General features: G+C 36.0%; 2 protein-coding genes across 67 annotated transcripts in view; one reads left to right on the top strand and one right to left on the bottom strand.

Moving 5' to 3' along the window:
• The window catches only part of LOC126631172 (disease resistance protein RPV1-like), a 34,274-nt gene extending 16,452 nt beyond the window's left edge, over positions 1-17,822 (top strand). For 2 of the 17 annotated variants that reach the window (XM_050301332.1, XM_050301333.1), the window contains 5 exons: positions 13,530-13,947; positions 14,071-15,178; positions 15,294-15,569; positions 15,661-16,971; positions 17,038-17,822. In XM_050301332.1, the coding sequence (XP_050157289.1) occupies positions 13,530-13,947; positions 14,071-15,178; positions 15,294-15,569; positions 15,661-16,971; positions 17,038-17,511 (3,587 nt within the window). In that variant the 3' untranslated portion in view covers positions 17,512-17,822. Of the gene's footprint in view, positions 1-5; positions 101-1,263; positions 2,575-2,646; positions 3,389-13,330; positions 13,948-14,070; positions 15,179-15,293; positions 15,570-15,660; positions 16,972-17,037 lie in introns of those variants that run through there. The other 15 variants (XM_050301331.1, XM_050301330.1, XM_050301329.1 and 12 more) reach the window with 15 other exon arrangements.
• LOC126631175 (pectinesterase PPME1-like) overlaps positions 1-24,230 on the bottom strand; it is a 36,334-nt gene extending 12,104 nt beyond the window's left edge. For 2 of the 50 annotated variants that reach the window (XR_007626294.1, XR_007626297.1), the window contains exons 1-7: positions 23,819-24,226; positions 23,144-23,217; positions 22,933-23,039; positions 22,804-22,857; positions 22,599-22,713; positions 22,420-22,495; positions 7,226-7,280 (exon numbers count right to left, since the gene is read on the bottom strand). Coding sequence is in view for 1 of the 50 variants with exons in the window: in XM_050301340.1 (XP_050157297.1) it covers positions 3,880-3,962 (83 nt within the window). In the remaining 49 variants the exon portion in view is untranslated. Of the gene's footprint in view, positions 1-3,107; positions 3,398-3,482; positions 3,607-3,879; positions 3,969-4,673; positions 4,785-6,032; positions 6,119-6,280; positions 6,319-6,461; positions 6,541-7,225; positions 7,281-20,432; positions 20,519-20,680; positions 20,719-21,276; positions 21,332-22,370; positions 22,496-22,598; positions 22,714-22,803; positions 22,858-22,932; positions 23,040-23,143; positions 23,218-23,818 lie in introns of those variants that run through there. The other 48 variants (XR_007626274.1, XR_007626280.1, XR_007626287.1 and 45 more) reach the window with 46 other exon arrangements.
• Positions 24,231-25,286: the final 1,056 nt, after the last annotated feature.

The raw sequence follows: 25,286 nt of genomic DNA, 5'->3' as shown, positions 1-25,286 counted from the left end.
ATCAGGGATCAGAGGCAATTGAAGGCATAGTCTTACGTTTGAGTAAATTTGAAGAGGCACACTGGAATCCTGAAGCATTCACTAAGATGTGTAAGCTGAGGTTGCTCGACATTCATAATGTAAGCCTTTCTAAGGGCCCCAAGCATCTTCCGAATGCTTTAAGAGTTCTCAAATTATATATGATGCCCTTTCCACCAACTCCATCACTTTCAAAGATGACGTTCCAACTACTTTCGTCGTCTTCTTTTCCACTTATCATATTCTTTTCATCAATTAACATTGAATCATCTTTTCCTTTCATCATTTTAGTTATTCAATAGTAATCCATCAGTTGGAGGTTGAAATATTTGGCAAATAACTTCTAGTCTTCTGTGCTTAGAGCTGATTGCTCGAAACACTGTCGATTTGCGTTGAGCAGCCAAATGGCCCTAGCTTCCTCCAATTTTTCAATGGGAATACCATGTGTTTTTGAGTTTCAGAGGTTGAATTAAGGGAGAATATGAAAAAATAAATGAGAAAAATTGTAGAAATTAATCGTCCCTCAATTTTAATTCAATTGGAGAAATGGTCCCTTAGTTTTTACCCAATTCTATCAATAGTTCTTCTAGCATGACTCATCTTGACGGAATCCCAAAGTTCATAAAAAAAGACCATAATTAACTTTTTGAGGTATTAAGGGACTAATGATCATGAATTTTTAGTTGATAAACCGGTTCAAGTTAAATGCCCATTGCTATGATTTTCTCATTGTTTTTAAAATGTTGGATGAGATTGTAATTTCAACCAATCTGAGAGGTAATGCAATATACCCAAAAACTAAAGAAGAGTACCAAAGCTTGGATAGGACACTATAATACTATTTAACATGATAAGAGACTTGATTACAAATTTACTATTCCTTTAATCTTATTTATCAGGGATCAGAGGAAATTGAAGGCATGGTCTTACGCTTGAGTGAATTTGAAGAGGCACACTGCAATCCTGAAGCATTCACTAAGATGTGTAAGCTGAGGTTGCCCGACATTGGCCCCAAGCATCTTCCGAATGCTTTAAGAGTTCTCAAATGGAGCTGGTATCCCTCCAAATGTCTACCCCCAATTTTTCAACCGGATGAACTTACAGAACTTAGTCTGCGGCATAGCAAAATTGATCACCTTTGGGATGGAATAAAGGTAGATGATTGGACAATTGATTTTTACTTTGTCAATTACAATAATTGTAGTTTCTGAACATGAACTGTTGTAACATTTCTATTTTGTACAGCGCTTGGGCAAGTTGAAGTCTATCGATCTTAGTTACTCCCACAACTTGACAAGGACCCCAGATTTCACAAGTATTCAAAATCTCGAGAAGCTGGTTCTTGAAGGTTGTACAAATTTAGCTAAGATTCATTCATCCATTGCGTTTCTCAGAAGGCTTAGAATTTTAAATCTTAAAGACTGTAAAAGTATTATGAGTCTCCCAAACAAGGTAGAAATGGAATCTCTTGAAGTATTTGACATTTCTGGCTGCTCAAAAGTGAAAAAGATTCCAGAATTTGTTGGAGAAATGAAAAATTTCTGGAGACTTTCTTTAAGCCGAACTGTTGTTCAGGAAATCCCTTCCTCAGTTATACGTAGGAGTTTGGAGGAGATTGATTTAAGTGGAACTGCTTTGAGAGAGACGGAATCCTCCCTTGTTTCAGTGAAAAATTTGGTACTATCAAATTTTATGGGAAGTAATGCACCACCAGCTAGATCATGGCATTCCTTATTCACTTTTGGTGAATTTCCAGCAAAGATTTCTCACCCTGCGAGTGTGGTCTTAGCTTCGTTGAAAGATTTATGCTTTCTGAAGGAATTAAATCTGAAGAACTGCAATCTTTGTGAAGGAGCAATTCCCGAGGATATTGATTTCTTGTCCTCTTTAGTAAAGCTAAATCTTAGCGGAAACCATTTGGTTAGCCTTCCTGCAAGCATCAGTGGGCTTTCTAAGCTGCGGGATTTAAATTTGGGGAACTGCAGTCTTTGTGAAGAAGCAATTCCCGAGGATATTGGTTTCTTGTCCTCTTTACAAACACTAAATCTTAGCGGAAACCATTTGGTTAGCCTTCCTGCAAGCATCAGTGGGCTTTCTAAGCTGCAGGATTTAAATCTGGAGAACTGCAATCTTTGTGAAGGAGCAATTCCTGAGGATATTGGTTTCTTGTCCTCTTTAGTAAGACTAAATCTTAGCGAAAACCATTTGGTTAGCCTTCCTGCAAGCATCGGTGGGCTTTCTAAGCTGCGGTATTTAAATATGGGGAATTGCAGTCTTTGTGAAGGAGCAATTCCCGAGGATATTGGTTTCTTGTCCTCTTTAGTAATACTAAATCTTAGCGGAAACTATTTTTTTAGCCTTCCTGCAAGCATCAGTGGGCTTTCTAAGCTGCAGTATTTTTACTTGGAAAATTGCAAAAGGCTTCAACAACTGCCAGCCTTTCCAGATGCTCGCAGATTTGTACCTTTTTTGTGGAAGTTTGACAATTGCTTCAGTTTGGGTGGAAATCAAGGTTGCAATGCCATAATGTATTCAATGCTAAAGAGATTCAATCAGGTATTTCTCTCTCTCCTATCCTCCCTCGTCTCCTTAGTTGTGTACATTTAATTACGTTGTTCCTTTGTGCAGGAGCTCCCTCGGTTTTGCCGTATAGTAATTCCTGGAAGTGAAATTCCTGAGTGGTTAAATAACCAAAGCATGGGAGATTCGGTGATTGAGAAGCTACCTTCGCACTCAAGCAATAGCAAGGAGGTGGGGTTTGCTTTTTGCGCTCTATTTGTAGGTTCTCAAAATATTTCAGCTCCCAATCGTGGAGTAAAATGGTCAAGATATTATAGGCATGAAATTACATGTTGGATCAGTTTTGGTTCAAACACCACCTTTCAAGACACTCCTAAGTACGCTTTTAAAGATTTGTTTACCGAGGAGGTAGCATCAGATCACCTTTGGTTGGGCTTTCTATCTAGGAATTACATTGAGACCTTTCTATCTAGGAAGACCAAGCATTGGGATCAGATTCGATTTCGTTTCACAAGCGGGACAGACTTGAAGGTGAAGAAGTGCGGAGTCCGTAGAGTGTATGAACAAGATACAGAAGAAGAGCTCAACCGAACGATGAAACAATATTCCAACAGAAGCATTTCTTTGTGTGAGGATATTACCAATTGTGATTTTGAGGAATGAAAAACTGTACAACGAGACGTGATTAAGCGAACATGTGAGCAATACAGTAATGAAGCAGGACCCAGTGAAAGTGGAAGTTCCTCCAAAGGAGTCAAAGACCAAGTTGCACGATTTTCTGTTGATGACTTGCACGTTAAAAAATCAAGGGTCCAGAAAACCTTGACCCATGCACTTGTACTCTTTGTAGGTCACATTTCTGCATTTTCAAATTATATTATTAACTCTCAAAACTAATCATATGAAAACGCTTCATAATGTTTTAATCGACATAATCTGCTTACTTGTCACGTTCGGGGTGGTTATCGTCGCTCCAGCCAGCAGGGTCAACCACCTTGGTCATGCTGGTGTACGCATACACCATTTGGGGTCCGGCTCTCCAAGCCCTGCCCAAATATGTGCCACTGCCTGTCCCATTAATTATATGTTACATTATTAGTCACCAACCATCAAAAATTCAAAACCATGACTCAGACAAACAAAAAGATTAACTACATATATCGTAGTTAATCCACCCATTAATTAACTACATAATCCACTCAATCATTGTCGTTCCTATACAGTCTTCATAAATTATAGGAAAATTATGGTGAAAACAGATAACCTGCATACATCTATATTAGCATGACTTAACACTTGAGTGTAAATAGACTAAATATAAACATTTAGAAAAGAACAAACCTGTTTGCGAAACATAGGCGAATCATCAAGCTTTCCGAAATACGTGTTTCGAAGGATACAGAGATCGTCTTCTCATCTTCCATGCAAACCTGCCCCAAAAACCACTATACTCAATACTAATGAAAATCTCACGGACCAACAAAGCATATTGGAATTTCTTGAACCGAAAACAATTTACGAAATTTCTTAATCTCACAACTAATATTGGTCTTAATAGAAATTCAAAACTTTGATCAGATTATAGGATTTTGAAAAATAGTCAATACCATCTGAAACAAAATTCCATATTTCTCAGAAAATTATGAAAACAATCTTGTTTGAGTTGCATGAATTTTCCTAGTATCCAAATAGCATGTAAATTTTCCTAGCATCCAAATAACAGGTATGGTCAAAAGCTCAAAGTTCAAACAAACAATGAAAACCATATCCTCAAATATGTGGTTGGAATGAAGAGATTTAGAGGGAATTGAAATTCGAAAAGTTCGATCCACCCATTACAACCCCTGGCATTAAACTAAATCCCACGCCTACTAAAACGACGCAGCAGAAAATTAATCAATTTCAAAATCCAAATCAGAAAATAAACCCTTAATAATCCTGCAATTCAGACGAACACACCACAACTAAAATCAGTGAACTGTTTACATTAAAACATATGAAATTACAACCCATTTGATAGAAGATTAAGATTTCATTGTTTCACAGCGAAGAACTAATTTCTCATTATTTTAAAATTAGTCATCAAATATCATAAATAAATAAATAAACCCAAAAGAATGCAAAAAAATTGAAACCTTTGGGTGAGCAAGTAGACGACATCGCCCTCTTTGAAATTGGCTTCAGCAGCCAAAGCAATGTCTCATATCAAAATCCTTTCTTCCTCCGGCGAAAGCTCTGTGCTGCCGCTGCACCCAACCATGAATCAGAGAAGAAACAGAGGGTTGAGTATGGGGAGGAGAGAGTTCCACTGCGAGACAGAAAGAAGAGAGAGTGTGTGCATTCAACAATTTAAGCATGATCTGATGGATTTTTAAGAATGAAATTTTGCCATAACGAACTTTTCTTAACAAATTTGTAATCTTTTCCTCTCAGCCAAACATAAAATCCAAAGATCCTTCATATTTTCTTCTCTCTTCGTTTCGGGTTTCGACCTAAAACCCTAATTTGAACCAAAATTCATAGAAAGAGGAAGAACATCGGATCTACTACTAACCTTCGTTCTAATCATTCTCTTTGAACTCGTTCTCCAAAGCTTTATCGATCATGTCGGCGAAGCTACCTTCTTTGAGCTTGGAGAGCGAGACACTGGACTCGGTGGGCGTTGGCGTTGAGGAGGAGATCTGAGTCTGTGACCAAGTCGTCAGCAGCAGCGATCCCTGCTCCTCAGTCTCCCTCTCTCTCTCTGTCGCTCTGTCTCCCTCACTCTCTATCTCTATCTCAGAGGCAGCATGGTCTCCCATCCCCGAAACCCTCACCGAATGACAACACCGTTTCTCTCTCCATCTCCCACTCTTTGCGCTAAGCCACCCAATCCATCCCAAACCCTACGGACAAAATTACTCTCCTAACTTTTGATAATTTCCTTCCAACCCAGCCCGAGATATGATGGTACTGATGTAAATAAAGAAAAATCGAGAGCCAATCATTTGACTGTAGCTAGGCTACAGTCAAATCCCTCCTCAACTTTAGAATAGATAACTAGAAAATGCTACCCGCGCGTTGTTGCAGGAGAAAGATTATGTTTGAAAGATATAAAAGATTGCTCATTGTGATAGAAGATTAATACTATTTACATTGAAAACGTTAGAAAGATGTTCATGTACCAAAGATTAAATCGATAAAGCCAACGTACAAAAAATCGTAGCTCAACGGAATACAACTTTTCAGCAAAGAATTGATTAAACCAAAAACCAAACACATGAAAATCAAACTTTGAGAACCAATTATCTTCCCAAGCTTCAAAATCGAATTCAATCAACTTAATTACCCTGACGAATCAGTAATATCAAAATCAGCTAGGATCAACTCAAACAACCCAACATCCCTACATCAACACACACAACTAATACATAACCTATTTAACCTCATAAAAATCAAATATGCACAGGAGTAGAATGTTTTCCAAAGTATAAAATCCACACGAAATTTCTGACCTCTTGTTCTCCCTGAGCATTTTCAAAAGCTTCCTTGCAAATTGAATTGGCAACACACCGTTGATGCTGTTGATGTTGATATGTAGCTGCTTATTGAAGGAACACATAAAATGAAAACAAATCGAAAGACAGTTATTTAGCGAGAGTCGATAATCTCATTTTTACCTCAAGAGAAGCAAAATCGAAATATACAACTAACCAAAAATAAATTTCAAAAAAAAAAAATCTCTCAAAATACGTGGAGCTACCTGATTAAGTGGGTTCTTTGGCGTTCCATACTCAGCAGCTAGAAAACCAAAAACATGTCATGCATTGCAGAGAAAGTTTATCAATCATATTTGCATGATAGAAGCTGCTGGAATAAATTTAATCATATTCATTACCCAATCTGGAAAATTTAAAATGTAAACATACAAAAGATATACTTACATATTATATTTCTGTCTTTGGTAAGTGCTTTGCAGACAATCACACATTTTTTTCTCTTATTTTGGAAGAAGTATACTGTCTACAATTTTGTTAAAATAAATAAAATAATATAATACTAGAACAATGCCCTTAAACCATGAACATTTAATGTGGAGAAATTGGAAGTTGAAATAAGTGGAACATAGGACAGAGGAGAAAATTCAAAGAATATTGTGATCAAAATCGGAACTTAGTGAGAGTTCAACAGAAAGATCAGTGGAAAATGCACTCACACACCAACTTGAAAAAAAAACTTAGTGTGAAATAATTGTGTCAGGAATAGAAAAATGCAAACTTTGTATGGAAATTAAAGATTTACTTGCAGACCGGCAGCAACAAAAGCAAATGGAATACAACGGGAGTTACTGCAATAGTGAGAGGGAGGGAGAGAGATTAAAGATGAGTGATCAGTTAAAGCTATAATTTTTTAAGCATGTTCTGCAATATGAATCATTTAGCTATCACAATAACATGCTTGAAACAAACAATATGCATAATCGTGGTGTAAAAGAAAAAAAAAAAATAGAGATGCAATATCACCAACATTCATGATCATTATCCAGAATCGCTAAAGTAAACAGAAAATCAAATTAATATCTCTCTATTTCTAATCCATCTTCCTATTGTATTGTTATAAGGTTTATACTAAACAATGTTTTCCACCAAAATTTAATAACAAAAAGATCATAGTAGAAGTTAACATGAGAGAAAGAGTTGACCTCTACCTCTTATATGTTGATCCTACCAATCCCCTGCATACTTGATCTCTTTTAAGTCCACCTGTTAAAAGAAAAAAAAAGCACAAAATTTGTAACACAATTTGAACAAAGAGAAAGTTCTCAATTAGAGAAAACTTCAGTTTCATGTAAAGAAATTATGTTCTAATTTCAGGCTTAACCATGTAATATTGGGATTTGCGTTTAGCTCAAATAAGTAAGATAAACAGATAAAGCAAAGGATAAAAACAAAATCTATATCGATTTGATTATCCGTTCAAAAGGACATTTGAAAAAAAAAAGATTTTTATGCATCCAAACAGCCATTAAACTAAAAAATTAGTTAACTAATATTTACATTTGAAAAGTGTAAGTAGATATTTTTCTTATCAATGCATCAACCAATATGCAGAATGAGAAAACTGAAAATCAGATTTGAAAATATCTAATTTTTTGCTCCACAAACTTAAATTTTTTGCTAGCTTCAAATGGACCCAAACTTTGGAATGGAAATATACTCATTTCTATCTGAAAATGAAAATTTATATTTTTAGTACAACAATATATAATTGCATTCATGTAGCATGTCTCCAAAATAACAATACTACCCATTCAAAAAGGCAAAAACAAAAAACTAAAGTGAAATATTAAAACTTGAAAAAGAGATTTTGGTTTGGTAAAAGAGTTTAGTTGCTTCCGAAAGTGAAAGCGATCAATTTGTTTTCTATGAAACTGTAAAAAAAGTAGCATAACAAATAAGGACACGATGGATGATTTGTTTTCTATGGATATAGCTGATGTTGATCGTAGTTTTGCTCAGCATAAACAGAAAATATGGTAGCTTTCAACTAAATTGCTACACAAACAGAAAATTTGTTTTCTATGGGGTGCCCCACCGAAACTTGTATGGAAACGTATCACTCACGTTTCATGACCAACTTTTGATTGTATAAAAATAACCATGCCCATGGGAGACCTTTCACTGTTGATTTCTCTTGATTTCTCTCAATCGTGCCCATGGGAGAGCCAAATGCTCTAGCCATCTCTTTGGATGCTTCCCTGATGTCTGCCCTCTCACTCGGCTAGCATACCCCAATGCAAGCATTTCCATGCATTAAAAAAAAGGAAAACTAATGAAAAGGGCTTGAAAACTTTGAGTTTTAATGATAAGGACAAAATAAAGGGTAAAGTGAATAGTACCAGGATTGACTTTTTAGTGTAAAGATGTGGTTTTTCGTTAAAGTGAACAGTACCGGGAGCTTTTCATTAAAGTTCCCTTAAAAAAAAAGCCAAAGGCATCAATCACCTTTCATCCACTAGCTTCTCTAGTCAAATGCTTCTAAAGTCAAAAAGCAAGTCTACTCTTGCTTTTCTTCTGTAACACTCCACATGGTCTGCATCTTTCAATATCCCAACGAAAGGTGACCTCTCCACCGATAGCAACCACATTGTTCAATTGTTGCCAGCACAGCATTATATGAGCCAATCACAACGTATCGAGAGAGGATCCAACTGGATCCTCTTTGAGGATTTCGAGGAGATCCTCTAATTACATTCGTTCATTGTGTATCGTGTGACCAGTTTTTATCAAGTATTGTTTATATTCACTTTTAAATTAAAAAAATTACAATAATTTTTTACCGTACGATATATGATGAACGGATATAATTAGAGAATCTCTGAAATTCTCACAACCGGATAATAGACACAACAAATCTTAAAAAAAAAAAAGATATGGCAATTAAAATATAATAAATATTACATATATAAAAAATAATAAAGAAAATTCATAATATAACAAAGAAGGTTTGGTTCAGTTTGTGAGGTCTTTCAGAAACTGTCCTCAGTTCAATAAATTTAACAAAGTGTGTACTATTGGTTTTTGCCACTAACTTTTGTAAATTTCTTTTGTTAAGCTGATGATATGGCGTACAAGTAGATCTCACGTATCAATTCTAAATGTTTGTTGAGGACCAAATCTAAATTAGGGTCAAAGTTTAGGGACTAATTGTGCATTCTATGTTATTTTACATACAATTGATGAAAATCTCACTCAAAGTCCAATAGTGCACATTTGCTAAATTCTAAGACCTCAATTAACGAACTTTTTGTTTAGGGACTTAATCTAAGTTTGTGTGAAATTTTAAGTACCACTTCTAAATCTAAGAATAAATGGATAACAAATTAATGTCAGCTAAGGTTGTCAATGTCGAATTTTGTCTTAATTTATACCTCATTTCCTTGAACATGCTCTTACAATATGGAAAGAAACAATTTGGTGGCAACTGACAATTGCAGTAGTGTAAACTGAATAGATAGGAAGAGACAAAGTAGTTCCCAAGTGGTATGATAGAGGGAAATTCATTTGAAGAAACGCATTAGATTATTTTTTAAAAATTGTTAAAATCAAACTATTCAATTAAACAAAGTAAAGAATGACAGAACGCAACATCGTCAATCTCTCTTGGAAATTATATATGATGCCATTTCCACCAACTCCATCACTTTCAAAGATGATGTTCCAACTACTTTTGTCGTCTTCTTTTCCACTTATCATATTCTTTTCATCAATTAACATTGAATCATCTTTTCCTTTCATCATTTTAGTTATTCAATAGTAATCCATCAGTTTGGAGGTTGAAATATTTGGCAAATAACTTCTAGTCTTCTGTGCTTAGAGCTGATTGCTCGAAACACTGCCGATTTGGGTTGAGCAGCCAAATGGCCCTAGCTTCCTGCAATTTTTCAATGGGAATACCATGTGTTTCTGAGTTTCAGAGGTTGAATTAAGGGAGAATATGAAAAAATAAATGAGAAAAATTGTAGAAATTAATCGTCCTTCAATTTTAATTCAATTGGAGAAATGGTCTCTTAATTTTTACCCAATTGTATCAATAGTTCTTCTAGCATGACTCATCTTGACGGAATCCCGAAGTTGATAAAAAAAGACCATAATTAACTTTTTGATGTATTAAGGGACTAATGATCATGAATTTTTAGTTGATGAACCGGTTCAAGTTAAATGCCCATTGCTATGATTTTCTCATTGTTTTTAAAATGTTGGATGAGATTGTAATTTCAGCCAACTTGAGAGGCAATGCAATATACCCAAAAACTAAAGAAGAGTACCGATATTTTCATTGTGTCTTATTTCTCCACCAAGCATTTAATAAAAATGTTAATAATATATTTATCTTTTTAAAACAAGACTTTTAATCTCCTATTTAACTAATTACAAAAATTTTGAAACAAAACAAAACAAAATTTAAAATAATAAATAAATGTTTGTGGGTGGGTGTGATATATGTGGTGGAGAGAGGGTGTGAAAGATTTGAGCTCCAATCAAGGGAGGAATGGGTGTGTGCTAGACGGAGGTGAGAAACAGTGAGATCTGCAACTTTGACAAAAAAGAAAGAAGGAGAGTGGTGAGGGGCCCATAAATTAAAGAAGAAAAAAATAATTGGCAGCATGTGCTTTGATGCGTTGAATCAAGTCCAATCTGACTAACAAAGGTCTACAAAAGCATCTTTCTCTCTTATTTCAGTTTCTCACCTAACACACCTTAAACCAATTTGAAATTTCCTCGCCTCTTACACGAAGCATCCTCAAGTCTTTCTTGGATATTATATATGATACATTTCACACCAACTCCCTCACTTTGAAAGATGACACTATAAGCCCTGGTTTGGTATTGAGGTGATTCTGAAAAAAACTGGTATAAAAAAAGCTGTGAGCTTTTTTGTGTTTGGTAAACATTCAGCTTCAGTTTTTTTTCACAGTTTTGGGTGAAATAAAAGCCAAAAACAAGAAGCTGCAAAACCCAGCTTTGAAAAACCGATTTTTTTTCATATATGTTTTACTTAAAAGTTTACCAAACACTATAATACTGCTTTTATTTTTTCAAAAGCACTTTTACAAAAAAGTTTACCAAACACTCTGCTGCTTTATTTCACAGCTACTTATTCTCACAGCACAACAAAAGCAATTTTTTTTCAAAACACAGCAATACCAAACCAACCCACTTTCGTCGTCTTCTTTTCAAAGCACGACAAAGTAGTTCCCAAGTGGTATGATAGAGGGAAATTCATTTGAAGAAACGCGTTAGATTATTTTTTAAAAATTGTTAAAATCAAACTATTCAATTAAACAAAGTAAAGAATGGCAGAACGCAACATCGTCAATCTTTCTTGGAAATTGTATATGATGCCCCTTCCACCAACTCCATCACTTTCAAAGATGACGCTCCAGCTACTTTCGTCGTCTTCTTTTCCACTTATCATATTCTTTTCATCAATTAACATTGAATCATCTTTTCCTTTCATCATTTTAGTTATTCAATAATAATCCATCAGTTTGGAGGTTGAAATATTTGGCAAATAACTTCTAGTCTTCTGTGCTTAGAGCTGATTGCTCGAAACATTGCCGATTTGGGTTGAGCAGCCAAATGGCCCTAGCTTCCTGCAATTTTTCAATGGGAATACCATGTGTTTCTGAGTTTCAGAGGTTGAATTAAGGGAGAATATGAAAAAATAAATGAGAAAAATTGTAGAAATTAATCGTCCCTCAATTTTAATTCAATTGGAGAAATGGTCCCTTAATTTTTACCCAATTGTATCAATAGTTCTTCTAGCATGACTCATCTTGATGGAATCCCGAAGTTGATAAAAAAAGACCATAATTTACTTTTTGATGTATTAAGGGACCAATGATCATGAATTTTTAGTTGATGAACCGGTTCAAGTTAAATGCCCATTGCTATGATTTTCTCATTGTTTTTAAATGTTGGATGAGATTGTAATTTCAGCCAACCTGAGAGGTAATGCAATATACCCAAAAACTAAAGAAGAGTACCGATATTTTCATTGTGTCTTATTTCTCCACCAAGCATTTAATAAAAATGTTAATAATATATTTATCTTTTTAAAACAAGACTTTTAATCTCCTATTTAACTAATTACAAAAATTCTGAAACAAAACAAAACATAATTTAAAATAATAAATAAATGTTGGTGGGTGGGGTGTGATATCTGTGGTGGAGAGAGGCTGTGAAAGATTTGAGCTCCAATCATAGGAGGAATGAGTGTGTGCTAGACGGAGGTGAGAAACAGTGAGATATGCGACTTTGACAAAAAAGAAACAAGAAGAGTGGTGAGGGGCCCATAAATTAAAGAACAAAAAAATAATTGGCAGCATGTGCTTTGATGTGTTGAATCAAGTCCAATCTGACTAACAAAGGTCTACAAAAGCATCTTTCTCTCTTATTTCAGTTTCTCACCTAACACACCTTAAACCAATTTGAAATTTCCTCGCCTCTTACACGAAATATCCTCGAGTCTTTCTTGGAAATGATATATGATACATTTCACACCAACTCCCACACTTTGAAAGATGACACTCTAAGTCCTGGTTTAGTACTGAGGTGATTCTGAAAAAAAAACTAATATAAAAAAAAGCTGTGAGCTTTTTTGTTTTTTGTGTTTGGTAAACATTCAGCTTCAGCTTTTTTTCATAGTTTTGGGTGAAATAAAAGCAAAAAACAAGAAGCTGCAAAACACAGCTTTGAAAAGCCGGCTTTTTTCACATATGTTTTACATAAAAATTTACCAAACACTATAATACTGCTTTTATTTTTTCAAAAGAATTTTTACAAAAAAGTTTACCAAACACTCTGCTACTTTATTTCACAGTTACTTATTCTTCTTACATCACAACAAAAGTAGTTTTTTTTTTCAAAACCCAGCAATACCAAACCAACCCACTTTCATCTTCTTTTCTACTTCTATTTTTATTTTTATTATACATTATACCCTTCCCACCAACTCCATCACCACTCTCTCTTTTCCCCTTATCTCCATCAGATCCTCTTTTGTTCTCTATCTTTCACATTGCTTTCTCTCTCTGCTGCTCTCACCTCGACCTCTCTTCCTTTCCTTCCTCGCTCCACCAGCCAACCATTTGAGATCAACCACCCCTTCGAAAGTGTGGGAGAAGAGGAGGGAGGCGCAGATTAGATTAGAGACTGAAGTTTTAGGCTTCGGTTTTTGTATTTCCAAATTGCCCCAAAGATTTCAAGATTTCAAAAACTGCCTCAAAATAATTCAACCCGTATCGGAGGTGTGTCCAACCCATTGACGGGTGTCCTGACCGTGTCCAATCCGTGTCCGGGGCGTATCGTCGGCTTGTCCAAGTGTCACTTCAGTGCTTAGAGCTGATTGCTTGGAACACTTCCGCTCTGCGTTGAGCAGCCAAATGGCCCGGGCTTCTGCTCCTGCAGTTTTTCCATGGAAATACCATGTGTTTCTGAGTTTCAGAGGTGAAGACACCCGCCGGGGTTTTACAGATCATTTATACAAACAGTTGGAGGCGCGAGGAATCAGGACTTTCAGGGACGAACCAGAACTTGAAAGAGGGACAGATATCAATCCAGAGCTCCTGAAGGCAATTGACCAATCAAGGTCTGCAATCATAGTTCTTTCTACGAACTTTGCTTCTTCAAGTTGGTGTTTGCGAGAACTTACTCATATTGTTCGTTGCATGAAAGAGAAAAAGAGAATTTTTCCCATTTTTTATGGCGTGGATCCTTCTGATGTACGCCATCAACGAGGGAGTTTTGGGGAGGCCTTCGCGAAACATGAAGTAAATTATCGAGAACACATGGAGGAGGTAAATGAGTGGAGAAAGTCGTTAAAAAGGGTGGCTAATCTCGCTGGGTGGAATTCAAAGGATTGTAGGTAAGCATGAGGCAACAACTGACGTTTATAGCTGAAGAACAATTTTTTACTATTGAGTTTCAACGTTGCACTTTATTTTAGGATGTGATGATTTTTTATTTACGTTGTTTGTTCTTCTTGTAGGTATGATACAGAGCTTATCCAAGGAATCGTCAATACACTATGGGAGGAAGTGCATCCTACGTTGTCAATGTTGGATTCCTCAGAGAGGTTTGTCGGAATCGATTCTAAACTGAAGGAAATAGATTTGCTTTTAGAAACAGATGCAAACGATGTTCGCTTTATAGGGATATGGGGGATGGGTGGAGTGGGTAAGACAACCCTAGCTAGATTAGTTTACGAGAGAATTTCTCATGATTTTGAAGGTAGCAGCTTTCTTGCTAATGTTAGAGAGGTGTGCTCTAACTCTAAGGATGGTATAGTTCATCTACAAAAGCAGCTTCTTTCTAAAATCTTAGGGGAAAATAACATACAAATTTGGAATGATTATAGTGGAATCACTAGGATAAGTAGGTGTTTACGTAATAAAAAGGTTCTTCTCGTACTCGATGATGTGGATCAATTAGACCAACTGGAAAAGTTGGTCAAACAAAAAGAGTGGTTTGGTTTTGGGAGTAGAGTCGTCGTTACAACTAGAGATGAACGTTTGTTAGTTGAACATGGTATAGAGATGGTATATGAGGTTAAGCCATTAACCCAAGATGAAGCTCTTTTTCTCTTTAGTCGGAAAGCCTTTAAAGATGATGAGTTGGAAGAAGATTTTTTAGAACTGTCTAAATGTTTCATCAATTATGCAAGTGGTCTTCCATTAGCTCTTAAAACTTTAGGGTCTTTTTTGTACAAAAGAGGTCGAGATGAATGGAAGAGTGCACTAGATAAACTGAAGCAAGCTCCTGATAGGAAAATTTTTGAACCATTGAAAATAAGTTATGATGGACTAGATGGGTTGGACAAGAGAATCTTCCTTGACATTGCATGTTTCCATAAGTCTTGTGAAAAGGAGCGAGTAATTGAAGGACTAGAAAACTGTGGCTTTGTTGGCGCTCGCGTTGTGATTGAAGTTCTTATTGAGAAATCTCTCTTGTATATTTCATTCAATTCTCTATCTATGCATGATTTGATACAAGAAATGGCATGGGAGATTGTTCGACAAGAGTCTTACGATGAGCCAGGTGGTCGTAGTCGGTTGTGGCTTCCTAAAGATATCTGGCATGTGCATGCAAAGAATACGGTAAGAAGTTGCGTGAAAATGAAAATACCAAAGCTTGGATAGGACACTGTAATACTATTTAACATGATAAGAGACTTGATTACAAATTAACTATTCCTTTAATCTTATTTATCAGGGATCAGAGGCAATTGAAGGCATAGTCTTACGCTTGAGTGAATTTGAAGAGGCACACTGCAATCCTGAAGCATTCACTAAGATGTGTAAGCTGAGGTTGCTCGACATTCATAATGTGAGCCTTTCTAAGGGACCCGAGCATCTTCCGAATGCTTTAAGAGTTCTCAAATGGAGCTGGTATCCCTCCAAATGTCTACCACCAATTTTTCAACCGGATGAACTTACAGAACTTAGTTTGCGGCATAGCAAAATTGATCACCTTTGGGATGGAATAAAGGTAGATGATTGGACAATTGATTTTTACTTTGTCAATTACAATAATTGTAGTTTCTGAACATGAACTGTTGTAACATTTCTATTTTGTACAGCGCTTGGGCAAGTTGAAGTCTATCGATCTTAGTTACTCCCACAACTTGACAAGGACCCCAGATTTCACAAGTATTCAAAATCTCGAGAAGCTGGTTCTTGAAGGTTGTACAAATTTAGCTAAGATTCATCCATCCATTGCGTTTCTCAGAAGGCTTAGAATTTTAAATCTTAAAGACTGTAAAAGTATTATGAGTCTCCCAAACAAGGTAGAAATGGAATCTCTTGAAGTATTTGACATTTCTGGCTGCTCAAAAGTGAAAAAGATTCCAGAATTTGTTGGAGAAATGAAAAATTTCCGGAGACTTTCTTTAAGCCGAACTGTTGTTCAGGAAATCCCTTCCTCAGTTATACGTAGCAGTTTGGAGGAGATTGATTTAAGTGGAACTGCTTTGAGAGAGACGGAATCCTCCCTTGTTTCAGTGAAAAATTTGGTACTATCAAATTTTATGGGAAGTAATGCACCACCAGCTAGATCATGGCGTTCCTTCTTCACTTTTGGTGAATTTCCAGCAAAGATTTCTCACCCTGCGAGTGTGGTCTTAGCTTCGTTGAGAGATTTATGCTTTCTGAAGGATTTAAATTTGGAGAACTGCAATTTTTGTGGAGGAGCAATTCCCAAGGATATTGGTCTCTTGTCCTCTTTAGTAAGGCTAAATCTTAGCGGAAACCATTTGGTTAGCCTTCCTGCAAGCATCAGTGGGCTTTCTAAGCTGCAATATTTAAATCTCGAGAACTGCAGTCTTTGTGAAGGAGCAATTCCCGAGGATATTGGTTTCTTGTCCTCTTTAGAAACACTAGATCTTAGCGGAAACCATTTGGTTAGCCTTCCTGCAAGCATCAGTGGGCTTTCTAAGCTGCAGTATTTAAATCTCAAGAACTGCAGTCTTTGTGAAGGAGCAATTCCCGAGGATATTGGTTTCTTGTCCTCTTTAGAAAGACTAAATCTTAGCAGAAACCATTTGGTTAGCCTTCCTGCAAGCATCAGTGGGCTTTCTCAGCTGGAGGGTTTATATCTCGAGAACTGCAGTCTTTGTGAAGGAGCAATTCTCGAGGATATTGGTTTCTTGTCCTCTTTAGAAACACTAGATCTTAGCGGAAACCATTTTGTTAGCCTTCCTGCAAGCTTCAGTGGGCTTTCTAACCTGCGGAATTTTTTCTTGTCAAATTGCAAAAGGCTTCAACAACTGCCAGCCATTGCAGATGATCGCAGATTTAGACGTTATTGGTGCAGTTTGGAAAATTGCTTCAGTTTGGGTGGAAATCAAAGTTGTAATGCCATAATGTATTCAATGCTAAAGAGATTCAATCAGGTATTTCTCTCTCCTATCCTCGTCTCCTTAGTTGTGTACATTTATTTACGTTGTTCCTTTGTGCAGGAGCTCCCTTGGTCTTGGGATATAGTAATTCCTGGAAGTGAAATTCCTGAGTGGTTAAATAACCAAAGCATGGGAGATTCGGTGATTGAGAAGCAACCTTCGCACTCAAGCAATAGCAAGGCGGTGGGGTTTGCTTTTTGCGTTCTATTTGTAGGTTCTCAAAATATTTCAGCTCCCAATCGTGGAGTAAAATGGTCAAGACATTATAGGCATGAAATTACATGTTTGATCAATTTTGGTTCAAACACCACCTTTCAAGACACTCCTGAGTGCCCTCTTCGCTGTATTACCGAGGAAGTAGCATCAGATCACCTTTGGTTGAGCTTTCTATCTATGAATTGCATTGGTCGGCATTCGAAGGGGAAATGTTGGGATCAGATTCGGTTTCGTTGCAAAAGCGAGACAGGCTTGAAGGTGAAGAAGTGCGGAGTCTGTAGACTGTATGAACAGAAGAAGAGCTCAACCGAACGATGAAACAATATTCCAACAGAAGCATTTCTTTGTGTGAGGATATTACCAATTGTGATTTTGAGGAATGAAAAACTGTACAACGAGACGTGATTAAGCGAACATGTGAGCAATACAGTAATGAAGCAGGACCCAGTGAAAGTGGAAGTTCCTCCAAAGGAGTCAAAAGACCAAGTTGCACGATTTTCTGTTGATGACTTGCACGTTAAAAAATCAAGGGTCCAGAAAACCTTCACCCATGCACTTGTACTCTTTGTAGGCCACATTTCTGCATTTTCAAATTATATTATTAACTCTCAAAACTAATCATATGAAAACGCTTCATAATGTTTTAATCGACATAATATGCTTACTTGTCACGTTCGGGGTGGTTATCGTCGCTCCAGCCGGCAGGGTCAACCACCTTGGTCATGTTGGTGTACGCATACACCATCTCTGGTCCGGCTCTCCAAGCCCTGCCTAAATATGTGCCACTGCCTGTCCCATTAATTATATGTTACATTATTAGTCACCAACCATCAAAAATTCAAAACCATGACTCAGACAAACAAAAAGATTAACTACATATATCTTAGTTAATCCACCCATTAATTAACTACATAATCCACTCAATCATTGTCGTTCCTATACAGTCTTCATAAATTAGAGGAAAATTATGGTGAAAACAGATAACCTGCATACATCTATATTAGCATGACTTAACACTTGAGTGTAAATAGACTAAATATAAACATTTAGAAAAGAACAAACCTGTTTGCGAAACATAGGCGAATCATCAAGCTTTCCGAAATACGTGTTTCAAAGGATACAGAGATCGTCTTCTCATCTTCCATGCAAACCTGCCCTAAAAACCACTATACTCAATACTAATGAAAATCTCACGGACCAACAAAGAATATTGGAATTTCTTGAACCAAAAACGATTTACGAAATTTCTTAATCTCACAACTAATATTGGTCTTAATAGAAATTCAAAACTTTGATCAGATTATAGGATTTTGAAAAATAGTCAATACCATCTGAAACAAAATTCCATATTTCTCAGAAAATTATGAAAACAATCTTATTTGAGTTACATGAATTTTCCTAGTATCCAAATAGCATGTAAATTTTCCTAGCATCCAAATAACAGGTATGGTCAAAAGCTCAAAGTTCAAACAAACAATGAAAACCATATCCTCAAATATGTGGTTGGAATGAAGAGATTTAGGGGGAATTGAAATTCGAAAAGTTCGATCCACCCATTACAACCCCTGGCATTAAACTAAATCCCACGCCTACTAAAAAGACACAGCAGAAAATTAATCAATGTCAAAATCCAAATCAGAAAATAAATCCTTAATAATCCTGCAATTCAGACGAACACACCACAACTAAAATCAGTGAACTGTTTACATTAAAACATATGAAATTACAACTCATTTGATAGAAGATTAAGATTTCATTGTTTTAACAGAAACACTGAAAAATGAACATTTCACAGCGAAGAACTAATTTCTCATTATTTTAAAATTAGTCATCAAATATCATAAATAAATAAATAAACCCAAAAGAATGCAAAAAAATTGGAACCTTTGGGTGAGCAACTAGACGACATCGCCCTCTTTGAAATTGGCTTCAGCAGCCAAAGCAATGTCTCATATCAAAATCCTTTCTTCCTCCGGTGAAAGCTCTGTGCTGCCGCTGCACCCAACCATGAATCAGAGAAGAAACAGAGGGTTGAGTATGGGGAGGAGAGAGTTCCACTGCAAGACAGAAAGAAGAGAGTGTGCATTTAACAATTTAAGCATGATCTGATGGATTTTTAAGAATGAAATTTTGCCATAACGAACTTTTCTTAACAAATTTGTAATCTTTTCCTCTCAGCCAAAAATAAAATCCAAAGATCCTTCATATTTTCTTCTCTCTTCGTTTCGGGTTTCGACCTAAAACCCTAATTTGAACCAAAATTCATAGAAAGAGGAAGAACATCGGATCTACTACTAACCTTCGTTCTAATCATTCTCTTTGAACTCATTCTCCAAAGCTTTATCGATCATGTCGGCGAAGCTACCTTCTTTGAGCTTGGAGAGCGTGACACTGGACTCGGTGGGCGTTGGCGTTGAGGAGGAGATCTGAGTCAGTGACCAAGTCGTCAGCAGCAGCGATCCCTACTCCTCAGTCTCCCTCTCTCTCTCTCTGTCGCTCTGTCTCCCTCACTCTCTATCTCTATCTCAGAGGCAGCATGGCCTCCCATCCCCGAAACCCTCACCGAATGACAACACCGTTTCTCTCTCCATCTCCCTCTCTTTGCGCTAAGCCACCCAATCCATCCCAAACCTACGGACAAAATTACTCTCCTAACTTTTGATAATTACCTTCCAACCCAGCCCGAGATATGATGGTACTGATGTAAATAAAGAAAAATCGAGAGCCAATCATTTGACTGTAGCTAAGCTACAGTCAAATCCCTCCTCAACTTTAGAATAGATAACTAGAAAATGCTACCCGCGCGTTGTTGCGGAAGAAAGATTATGTTTGAAAGATATAAAAGATTGTTCATTGTGATAGAAGATTAATAATATTTACATTGAAAACGTTAGAAAGATGTTCATGTACCAAAGATTAAATCGATAAAGCCGACGTACAAAAAATCGTAGCTCAACGGAATACAACTTTTCAGCAAATAATTGATTAAACCAAAAACCAAACACATGAAAATCAAACTTTGAGAACCAATTACCTTCCCAAGCTTCAAAATCGAATTCAATCAACTTAATTACCTGACGAATCAGTAATATCAAAATCAGCTAGGATCAACTCAAACAACCCAACATCCCTACATCAACACACACAACTAATACATAACCTATTTGACCTCATAAAAATCAAATATGTACAGGAGTAGAACGTTTTCCAAAGTATAAAATCCACACGAAATTTCTGACCTCTTGTTCTCCCTGAGCATTTTCAAAAGCTTCATTGCAAATTGAATTGGCAACACACCGTTGATGCTGTTGATGTTGATATGTAGCTGTTTATTGAAGGAACACATAAAATGAAAACAAATTGAAAGACAGTTATTTAGCGAGAGTCGATAATCTCATTTTTACCTCAAGAGAAGCAAAATCGAAATATACAACTAACCAAAAATAAATTTTAAAAAAAAAAAATCTCTCAAAATATGTGGAGCTACCTGATTAAGTGGGTTCTTTGGCGTTCCATACTCAGCAGCTAGAAAACCAAAAACATGTCATGCATTGCAGAGAAAGTTAATGGGATAAACGTCAACAATTTTGTTAAAATAAATAAAATAATATAATATTAGAACAATGCCCTTAAACCATGAACATTTAATGTGGAGAAATTGGAAGTTGAAATAAGTGGAACATAGGACAGAGGAGAAAATTCAAAGAATACAACAACAACAAAGCCTTTTCCCACTAAGTGGGGATTCAAAGAATATTGTGATCAAAATCGGAACTTAGTGAGAGTTCAACAGAAAGATCAGTGGAAAATGCACTCACACACCAACTTGGAAAAAAACCTTAGTGTCAAATAATTGTGTCAGGAATAGAAAAATGCAAACTTTGTATGGAAATTAAAGATTTACTTGCAGACCGGCAACAACAAAAGCAAATGGAATACAACATGAGTTACTGCAATAGTGAGAGGGAGGGAGAGAGATTAAAGATGAGTGATAAGGTTTATACTAAACAACGTTTTCCACCAAAATTTAATAACAAAAAGATCATAGTAGAAGTTAACATGAGAGAAAGAGTTGACCTCTACCTCTTATATGTTGATCCTACCAATCCCCTGCATACTTGATCTCTTTTAAGTCCACCTGTTAAAAGAAAAAAAGAAAACACAAAATTTGAACAAAATTTGAACAAAAAGAAAGTTCTCAATTAGAGAAAACTCCAGTTTCATGTAAAGAAATTGTGTTCTAATTTCAGGCTTAACTATGTAATATTGGGATTTGCGTTTAGCTCAAATAAGTAAGATAAACAGATAAAGCAAAGGATAAAAACAAAATCTATATCAATTTGATTATCCATTCAAAAGGACATTTGAAAAAAAAAAAAAGATTTTTATGCATCCAAACAAACAGCCATTAAACTAAAAAATTAGTTAACTAATATTTACATTTGAAAAGTGTAAGTAGATATTTTTCTTATCAATGCATCAACCAATATGCAGTGCAAATGAGAAAACTGAAAATCAGATTTGAAAATATCTAATTTTTTTGCTCCACAAACTTAAATTTTTTGCTAGCTTCAAATGGACCCAAACTTTGGAATGGAAATATACTCATTTCTATCTGAAATTGAAAATTTATATTTTTTTAGTACAACAATATATAAATGCATTCATGTAGCATGTCTCCAAAATAACAATACTACCCATTCAAAAAGGCAAAAACAAAAAACTAAAGTGAAATATTAGAACTTGAAAAAGTGATTTTGATTTGGTAAAACAGTTTAGTTGCTTCCAAAAGTGAAAGCGATCAATTTGTTTTCTATGAAACTGTAAAAAAAGTAGCATAACAAATAAGGACACGATGGATGATTTGTTTTCTATGGATATAGCTGATGTTGATCATAGTTTTGCTCAGCATAAACAGAAAATATGGTAGCTTTCAACTACATTGCTACACAAACAGAAAATTTGTTTTCTATGGGGTGCCCCACCGAAACTTGTATAGAAACGTATCACTCACGTTTCATGACCAACTTTTGATTGTATAAAAACAACCAAATAATCCTCAACGTTGAAAGAATAAAGGAAGAAGCAAAGTTTACAACAACGTCAGCAGTTGCTTCGATTAGTAAAAACAACATTATGCACATGTGTGGTTAAGGCTACACTCTTTCGCATTATACCTAGGTATTAGGCTAGTCAATGTAATCATGAGTTTAGAAATTAATTGACCTCAACGTTGAAGCACATCTGCAAACATTCACAGCACATTGCAAATTGTTGCTATGGGTCACCACCAATCAAAGACCTGCGCACATAAATATGTGATCATGAATGAATCTTTGATACAAGAATAAAATTATTCTCTTAGTTCCGTGAAAATAAAGTAACTGAACTTTTGCCTTACTAACCAAGTCCCTTTAATGTCGACAGATTCAATATTCACCCTATCAATCAACCCCGGAATAGTTGCTCCCATAATAGGCAAACAATTTACCCTAAGCATGCAGAGAAAGTACTCCGGACCTACCAATACAATTATATGTATTAAATACAAACTGAACCTAATTAGATAATAAGACATCCAGTTACAGTTTTGTATCATCTCTATCTTACATGGAAAGTCTCATTCTCTTCTGAAATGTCTCCGTCGCAAAAGCAACTCAATCCCTTGGCAAAAGACCAAATAAGAAAACAAATAATTTTTTATCATCTTAAAAACCAAAAAAAATGAAGACTCCTTACCAAGAAGATAAGTTCAATTTCATCGCTGGAACTCCTAGCTTTCTTTGGAACACTCATTTTTATCCTTGAAAGTAACTCTTCAGAAAGGTAAAACCCTCTTGAAAAATCTTCATTAGCAGCAGCAGGGACCATTTCAAAAATCAAAGTTAAGTCAAATAAAAAAGAACCCTTAACTAAAAAAGTGGAACAAAGAAATAAACAAATAACAAACCTCATAGCCAGCAAGGAATTGTATACTCTGTACTACAGCGTGCTTCAAATTTGAAGTGCAGAAGGTTAAAATCTCTAATCCGGAAGAAAAAAAAAAATTAACCAATCCCAATATAAATAAATAGAAAGATAAAAGGAAAAAGGAGACAACCTGAATTCAAAAGGTTCTATATGCTATGTTCAAATTGATTACCTCAGATAGGCTATTTCACATTCTTATACACATGACAAACCAAAAAACATTCGAAACATATAGATAATCTGAAGAAAAAAAAGCCCAAAAAAATGTTTAATACATTTTCTCAAACAGGTGGTAAACACTGATAACAGGAAATAAAACCAAACACCACATCAATCCAAAACCCAAATTTTATTTCATTTTCTTCGCATCAGATCCCCAAATCAAAATGGCCTTGACCCCAGAAGAGCTCCAATTTCTCAACATCCCAGATCAATTTAAAAAAATAAACAGATTTAAATTCGGATATAGGAAACAATGAATGAAAGAAATCATTTTAATGCATGGATGCACAAATATACAGACACTACAGAGATCATTTAATATAAAAAATCAAGATGCTCAGGGACTCAACACAGACACTATTCATACTAAGAATTTCTTAGATACCTGTTGAAATTAATTAAATGAAAAAATTTATGGGCAGCCAATTTATACCTCCGATATTCTGAGCTCCGTGTCCCTTGACTTGGTTCATCTTCGAATCCATTTATTGGTCCTTCACAGACTTTGCCGAGTACAACCTGCAAACAGAAACAATACCCATTATACCTTTTTCAGATGGATTTTAGAGCGAGACGAGAGAGAGATTAGGGTTTAAGGGTAATAATAAAAACTAATTTTATGCTGAGAGGACCCAGTGAAGCAACTGTGGTAGGCGTCTCTCAGATTTGCACAGGGTGAAGCGAAAGAAGAAGAAGAAGAAGAAGAAGAAGGTAGATAAGGGGTGGTCGATAGCTTGCCCGGCGTTTGAGAGTGACAGAAGGCAAGTTGAGAGAAACGGAAGCAGAGATTTGCGAACGAGAGAACAGGATACGGATGGAAAAATCGAGAAGCTGCAGTCGAGGTAGAGGCTCAGACCATGATGGACGTGCGGCCAACGTGAACAAATGTGTAATTTAACTGTGCCAAGACGGAAAAACTACGGGGCAAGGAAAGTTGATTGAGGGCAATTCCGTCATTTTACTGTTGGTAAACAGTACTTTTCCACCGGGTTTTAGTATATAGATAATTTATGAACCCTTCCCATGGAGAATGTGCCGCCCGAACAAGGATCCTTTCCTGAGCAATTCCCTAGGGATCCTAGGGATCCCGCAATCTTGTCCGTTCATTTTATATCGTGCGGTCAGTTTTCGTTAGGTACTATTCATATTTGAATTTTAAAATTTAAAATTTAAATGATTTCTGACCATACGATATACGATGAACGAACAAGATTGCAAGATCCCTAGGGAATTGCTCAGGAAAGGATCCTGGTTCGTGCCGCCCCTCCATGGTGAAATTCCCATCACCGATTCCATCCTCACCGGTGTTATACCTACTATTACATCCTAAACACTGTTAATCCCGATCCTACCATGAACTCGATGACTCTACCACAAATTGTAACATAAATCGTCCATGAACTTGATGTCTAAGTAAGAGTCACGATCTACGCGGGTGTTTAGGCGAGTCTAGACGAGTGCCTAACCCGCCTAAACTCGTCTAGGCACCCATCTAGACTTACCTAAGCACATGCCTAGATCGTGACTCTCACTTAGACAAAAAATATATAATTTTCATTTTGCATTTTATTTTTTCAATACATGTAAGATACTTGTTAAATACTTGAATGAATAGTCATTATATGTTTGCTCCTCATGTTTTCAATACGTCCTAATACTTTATAATATGTATGTCATTCTACTTAGCAACTTATGTACCACATTACAATTATGTATTTTTTTTTAAGTATAAGTAGGCATTTATATTTATATGTTACAAAAAATTAAAGATCCACCTAGGCTGCTAGGCCCCAGTCAACCATCAAACTAGCGCTTATCGTCTTTTAAAACCTTGGCAGTGTGCGAAAAATTACGTAACAAGTGAATTATATAACAATTCTACTTAAAACCTGCAACATATT

This window comes from Malus sylvestris, chromosome 8 (assembly GCF_916048215.2).
Source record: "Malus sylvestris chromosome 8, drMalSylv7.2, whole genome shotgun sequence".
Classification (NCBI taxonomy): domain Eukaryota; kingdom Viridiplantae; phylum Streptophyta; class Magnoliopsida; order Rosales; family Rosaceae; genus Malus; species Malus sylvestris.
Note: the sequence above shows the minus strand (reverse complement) of the source record. Positions and strands in the feature narration are given on the sequence as shown.